The 6,896-nt window shown below is 53.5% G+C and overlaps 1 protein-coding gene across 1 annotated transcript in view; it reads left to right on the top strand.

Moving 5' to 3' along the window:
* Positions 1–5,365: 5,365 nt before the first annotated feature.
* Positions 5,366–6,896, top strand: part of BMF (Bcl2 modifying factor) — a 28,249-nt gene continuing 26,718 nt past the window's right edge. The window contains 5 exon segments of the mRNA XM_082443349.1: positions 5,366–5,464; positions 5,466–5,535; positions 5,918–5,924; positions 5,927–5,956; positions 5,959–6,045. Of these exon segments, the coding sequence (XP_082299475.1) occupies positions 5,400–5,464; positions 5,466–5,535; positions 5,918–5,924; positions 5,927–5,956; positions 5,959–6,045 (259 nt within the window). The 5' untranslated portion in view covers positions 5,366–5,399.

The raw sequence follows: 6,896 nt of genomic DNA, 5'->3' as shown, positions 1-6,896 counted from the left end.
GTTCTGGGGGCACTGGGGACAGTGTGTTATTGAGGGGGAAGGGGAGTGAATCCTGCCTGTGGGGAGGGGTTAGGTGTGTCTTTAAGGCCGTAGGCATAGGGGGTGTGAGCACTGGCTTCCATGCCAGACAGATGTGACCTTAAATCAGGGTTCTGTTGCCTGTCTTTGGAGAAGGGACCTTAGCTTCCTTGAATGTAAAATGGCACTGATGGTGAGAGATCCCTCTTGGCATTGTTTAGGATTAAATGAACTGTCTTTTGCCATGTGTCTGGCATTCAGTAGATGCTCAATAGGTGAGAGTTGTTTTGATTATAGCCCAGGGACCTAAGGCAGGATTGGGATAAGAGGCTGGTGTTGCCCTCCTGAGCCAGCGTGTTTACCCAAGTTATGCCGCCTCTGAATCTGTAGGGGCAAGGATGTAAATGTGAGTGTTGGAGGGTCACTTGCTGATGGCAGAGCTGGGAACTGAACATCTAGTCTAGAGCTCTTCCTACTCAACCTGATGACAGGTGGGCTTTAGGAACAGGGAAGTGGGGCATCAGGCATTTCCAGGATGCTCTGTGCAAGGAAAGGCAAGACCACTTCCAGGGACGCTCAGCCTCCCCGGGAAGGCGGCTTTCCCTTAGCTCGTGCGGCTGCAGCTCTTCCTGCCATACCCTCCTCCTGCCCCCAGTTTCTCTTTGACCTTGTGTGTAGGTGTGCTGATGAAGGTTCATGTATGGGAAGAAAGGGTGCAGATATGCTCAAGGATCCCCCCCAGGGATTGTATCTGCACCTTTAGCCCTTGGTGTGGAGCCTAGCACATGACAGGTGCTTGGTAAATGTTTGGTGAACTCACATCTGGGTGAGTGAGCCCCTCGTTCATTGTCAGATAGTGGCCCTCTCCCACTCCAGGACAGCAGGGGCGGAGGGGTTGGCTAGGAAACAGCTGATCCAACTCACTTCTCAGCCCAGAGCCTCTTGAACACCAGATTCAAAACCTGAGAGGCTCTAAGCCCAGAAAGAACGGGTCCCCAGCTCCTCCGGTGGCAGGTTTCCTTGATAGCAATTGATTGTTCTCTGGCCTCAGCTGGAAATTTCTGAGATGTCCTTGCCAGTCCCAAGGAGAAGTATGTACTAACATACTAATGTAACTTTGCCCAGGAAAGAGGCTGCATCCTGGGGGATGTAGACTAAAAGGAAGAGTATTTTGATTGGATTTCTTCATTCCTTGGCAGGATAAAGCCAACTTCTTTTCCATGGGCTGGGCAGGCTGAGTCCTGGGCTGGGCAAGAGTTGAGGGCACTTCCCGAGGGCCATGCTTGTAGTTTTTCTGTAAATTTATCTCCACAGACTTAGTAAATTACGTCATGTGGCAAGCCTGGAAAAGGGCGGTCCGAGGGTACCAAGATGTTGATGGCATCACCTTTGCCTCCTGAGAGGAACCTCTACTGGTGAGAAGAAACTCAGGTAAGGCCAGCCATGCTAAGTGGCCAAGACAATGTAGATAGGACATTTATGGAAAATCTTCCATTGCAGCTTTTTCCCCACTCCCCAAACACAGAATTATTTATATTTTCTAAATGTGGAGATGTACATTCATTCACTCATTCAGCAAATATTTTTTGGGTATTCCCCAAAACAAAACTATGTGTTGCCTGTCATAAGCATGTGATCCCGGACTTCACCTCATCTTTTATGTTCCACTGGGCTTTCGCATGGTAGCCTCAGTCTCTGCATTTCCCTTTACATCCAGGTCTCTGAATTCCCAAATATTTTCTCTTTAGTGCCTGCTTTTTTGATTTGAATCCCACTCTCAAGTGATTGGTAAGGAGTCAGTTCACTGACTAGGAAATCGAGTCTCTCCACTTACTCAATTAGCAGAAGCCAATCTGTCTGTTCTGGTAGATTCCACCCCACCCCCGCTCCCCCCTACGCCACACATGCACGCATGCACACACACACACACACACACCCCTCTGCAACTCAGAAGAGAGGGTCTATTCCTTTGCAGACTGATGGAATGATGCACAGAGAGATAAATTCACTCTGTTAGAGCAAGTCCAGCAAGGGAGGACACCAAGCCTTCCAGGTTCCTGGCCTTCCTTAACACACATGATCCCTCCCAGAGGGAGTTAAGAGGCAAGAGGGTGGAGCACTCTGGGTTCCTCCACCAAGACGCCCACCTTACCCATAAATCAGTTTCCAATCTAACCCCTCCCTGGGGGTTGAGTTACAAACCTCAGTAACCCCAGGGCGGCCTGCCTGGTAATTCCTATTATTCAGCTGTCAGCTGGTTTTTTAAAAACCTCCCTTCCCAGTGATCCCGTTACCAGAGTTTTAGAGCCCATTCCTTGTCTCAGAGAGAAACCCTATAGCCAGGTGAAACAATGGAGGGGGCTCCTGCTTGCTTTCTACAGGGAGCTGGGTTTTCTCTTCTGCTGAAAGCAGCCTCCCCTTAACTCTTTGCATTCCCTCTCTGATTGTCGGGAGAGGTGTGCCTCCCTCTCAGGCCTCCAGCCGATGCCTTTGCCTTTCGGAGTAACTTTGCTTTTCTCTGGGCAAAGTTTTGCCTCCTAGAGCCAGCATCAGTTAGCAGAGAAGAAAAACAAGCTGGGGCAAGGAGTGGGAAGAGAGAGAGAGAGAAGAGATTCTTCAAAACAACTGCTGCTGTGGCTGCAAGGTACATTTGCTCTGAGCCCAGTCACAAGTCCAGGGTTCTTCTGTTCCTAGGATGCTGCTCTCGGTAGGGGGCTCCAAGCCCAGATCTCCAGCCCAGCAGGTCCTGACATTGCGGAGTCTGCCCTGTGCTGGAAGGGGAGAAAGGGCACAGAGGGAGGGGTCTGCTTTGACAGTGATGAGAGGTGGGGAGTGAGGCTTCTGACCTCCCTGACCCCTTTATCCCTGACAGTGTTTTCTGGTCCCTCCGGCTCAGAAGGCTGGGCCCCTGCTGCTTGACCTTAGAGGCTGAGAGCACAGGAGGCCGAGCCACGGGGTGTCCTTCAGAAGGAACCCGAGGGAGCAGGCTGGGAAGGCCTGGGAGAGAGACCTGAGAAGAAATGTCACTAGAGGGTGTGACCCTTCTATCTTTGCAACCTGCCCAGCCCCACTAAGGTGATCCCCTCTGCTCCCCAGCCTCGTTCCCCTACAATGGTGGATTTAAACCTTTTATAGAGTCACAGACCCCTTTGGGAAACTTTTGTAAGCTACAGAGCCACCCCCCCCACAAAAATGTCTGTGTGAACCCACAAACACAATTTAGCCAGTTTCAGGGGTTCACAGACCCTAAAGCTGAGGAGACCCTGGTGAGTCCGGCAAATACATGGATCCCAAGTTAAAACGTTTCTCTATCAGCTTCCTTGCCTTGTGAACCCAATTCCACCTTGCAGGGCTATGGTGAAGCAGACAGAGCTTTTGCAGCGCAGGTGGGTCGGGAGAATCAGGATGACCCGTGCCCCCTGGGGCCTGTGCTGCCCCAGAGGGCAGACTCAGAGCTGGTTTGTCCTTCAGTCCTACCCTTGACCCTAAGTAATGCCCATAGGCCCAACTGGCCTGCCTGAGATACTGGCCCAGGAGGAGAGCCACTAAGAAGAGTAGGAGGCACGGAAGGAGGTGTGTGTGTGGCAAACATGGTGAGGGCTCCTCAGTGCCCTGCATGGAGGCTGGGCTTGGTCTTCTCATCTGCCCACATATGGCATGAGCACTAGGTCACCCTGACCAGCTCTGACACTCCTTCTTGGCTAAGCCTCCTGGTAAAATAACATACCTCCTTTTGGCTCCGGCACCTCTTTCCGGACGTCTGTCAACTTCTGTGGGGACTGGGTTGATGGCCAAGCTTGACTTTCCCCCTTTTCCCTTTTCTCCATCCTTTTGGGGACAGTTTTTCCTATTCTAGCAACCACAGCCCTCATTATGCCTTGCCCACTCTCTTTCAGGTACCCTTTGAGGGAGCTAGGGAAAGAATGGGTAGGAAATAGGTACAAGGAGACTTCAGACTCCACTGGGCTAAGAGTCCCAGCTCCACTTAGCTTAAATCTGTCTGAGTTTACAACCCAGAGAGAGCATCCTGGTGGTCAGAGCACTGCCAGTCCCCACTGTCCCCTGGGTCAGGTCCCATCATTGATCACCTAATCTGTTGCAGGGACTGCTCCCTCTCACTGATTTCTGGTCTCTTCATTTATCTTTTCTAAAGTCCAGGCTTAGTCAAGTGAGTCATCTTCTTTAAAATCTTTGCTGGCTCCCCTTTGCCTCCGGAATAAAGTGCAGACTCCCCAGCCTGCCATTCCAGGGACACTTCTGTAATCTGATCTGAACCTCCCTGCCCATGCCCACCCTTCCTCAATCCAATCATTGCACCCAATGATCCTGTCCTCCAGCCTGCCCTTGCTCCCTGGACAAGTTTTCCAGTTCAGCTCTTTATCCTGCTCAAGCTAGGTCTTGGCTATCTTATCTGGCTTTCCTGATGGAAAAATTGCCCCATCCTTCGAGGTCCAACTCAAAAGCCACCTCCCTGAAGCCTTCCCCAGTCTTTGCATTCTGAAATTTTCTGCATTCCCAGCAGTCATTATCCCTGGCATTAACACATTTCATGTTGCTTTCCATTATTTTCTGGTCTACTTCTCTAGGTAGGTTATAAGCTCCCTGAGGGCAGGCACCAGGTTTTTGGCACCTAGCCCAGTAGCTGGCACAATGTAGGTGCTCAATAAATGTTTGTGAAGTAGCCCAGAGACTCCCTTGCCGATAGTTTGCGGTCTGCAGGACACGTTGCTTTCCTTGCAGCCCCAGAACCATCTCTGGGTGCTGTCATGAACAGGACGCGTGTCAACTGCCCAAGCAGCCCCTGCATTCTTGATCTCTCCTCTCCTCGGCCAGATGTTAATTTTGTTTATGTTGACTATCCACGCCCAGTCAAGAAGAGGACATGAGGGTCCCTTTGGATGTGTTTGATCTGAATGTTACTCGATAACAGTGTCGGACACACGTGTTCTCAACCTTCCTACAGCTTTGGTACTGGAGTTTTCTTCTGACCTGCCCAGCAGCCGGGAGGATGCTTTGCCATTCCCCGCTTCCTCCTCTTCCACTCCCTTTCTGGACGCGCCAAAATTATTCGGCCCCTTTAAAGAGAAGACAAAAGTCACTTTGGCGCCCCCTATCTCCCTCCTAATAGGGAGGACTCAAGGGCTCTCGAGTGCTTCCCGAGCCGGCTTTAGGAACCGAACCTGCGTAGACGACAGCGCTCCAATTGCGTTTCTGGAGGAGGTCGGAATTTGGCTTGGCCCCTTGCAGTGTTTCCAAGGGAAGGTTCGTACATTCGTGACCGTCCCTGGCAGCCGCCCAGCCCGGGACTTGGGGTTCCACTCGCCATTGGCCAGCCGTCGGTGTGACGCGCCAGAGGCGGGGCCTCATCAGCTGTTTGCGGGATGCCCCGAGCGGGCGTATTTTGGAAACAATACCGCGCGGTGCAGAGTGGCCTCCACCCGCGCCAGCCCGCCTGCCGCTGCCGCCGCCCCTGCCTGCGCCTCCCGCCTCCCGCCTCCCGCCTTTCGCCGCAGCCCGGTGAGCGCCCGGGCGGCAGGGGGCCGGGCGGTGTTGGATCGCACCTCCTTGGGGAAGTGGGGAGAGGATCGCGCTGCGCGTGGGGGCCCGGGAAGGGTTGGGCTGCGGGCGTCTAGAGTGACCATGGACTGGGGCGCTGGGGTATGGGAACGGGGTGCAAAACCCACATCTAAGTGCGCTGCTCCACGAAGGAACGTGGGGGTAGTAGCATTTGAGACTCCAAGGAGTTGGGTCCAGGTGGGCAGGGGAACGTGCGGTGCACTGCTGAGCAGACCTGGGCGCTCGAGAATGGCCCGGCCTCTGGATCTGACTTTGGGGTAGGGCAGGGAGTTGTGGGACGTCCTGCATCCCTGCGGAGTCTGAAGGCTCCTCTCCTTAACAGCCGGGCTTTTTCCCTCCTTCCCAACTGAGTTTGGGCGCCAAGCCCCCGAGTGCTCATCACGCTGGACCCTGGCACGGAGCCCTGGCATCACGACTCGGAGGCCGAGATCCTCTCCTGGAGTCACCCAGGTCTGCTGTGTGTTGTGTGAGTGCGTGAGTGTGTGTGTGTTTGTGTGTGTGTGTATGTATGTGTGCGTTCCCAGATTTTAGCCCTCGTCGAGGTTCAGAATGTCTAGCTACTGCTTCTCCTAGGAGAAGGAGTCTGAGTTCAGCATCCCTCTTAGAGTCCTTAAGGGCTGGGATGGCTCCAGCAGGCTTTAGGTCCCCTTGCTAGGAATAAAGACTTCCCTGGTAGTGCACTTAGGAAGTGCCCTTCTCCTGCCGGTTTGCACACCACCTCTTCAGCTCAGGGGAAGGGGAGAAGAAGGTCCCTTTACTGTATCTCAGTTTACACTTGACCTTGTCCAGCACCTGTCCAGAGACTCCCACCTGCAGAAGGGCCACCTGCAGTTCCTGTGGAGAGTGGGAAGGGTCCCCCTCAGGCTTGCAGAGCCACACCCTCTGGCTGCACCTCCCCCACTGTCCAGTCCAGGCAAGGGTGGAATTTGGGGCTTTGCTGGGAGCGGGTGGGGGAGGTGATAGGCTTCAAAGGAAAACCCAAGACAATGACTCCTGACTGTGATTGGCTTTGGAGGGCCCCATCTTAGGTTGGGATTGCCAACTTGCAGAGAGGAGGTGGATGGGCAGGAGGGGAGCCCCTGCCAGGTGACTGGCAGGACAGCACTTGGTCCTTTCAGTGGGAAACCTTGTTTCCTGGTACTGCTAAAGTGTAGTTCTCTCACTCCCCTTTGGGAAACACTGTCCAAAGAACACCATGTGCCTGTTTTGCCATCCAAGCGGGCATCTCCTCGCTGTCCAGGGAAGAGGGCAGGATAGGGACCATAGATAGCTCAAGGACAGGATGGGATGGAGGGAGTGTT

This window comes from Balaenoptera physalus (genome assembly GCF_965194825.1).
Source record: "Balaenoptera physalus genome assembly, chromosome: 2".
NCBI classification, from domain to species: Eukaryota; Metazoa; Chordata; class Mammalia; order Artiodactyla; family Balaenopteridae; genus Balaenoptera; species Balaenoptera physalus.
This window is presented reverse-complemented; position numbering and strand designations above follow the sequence as displayed.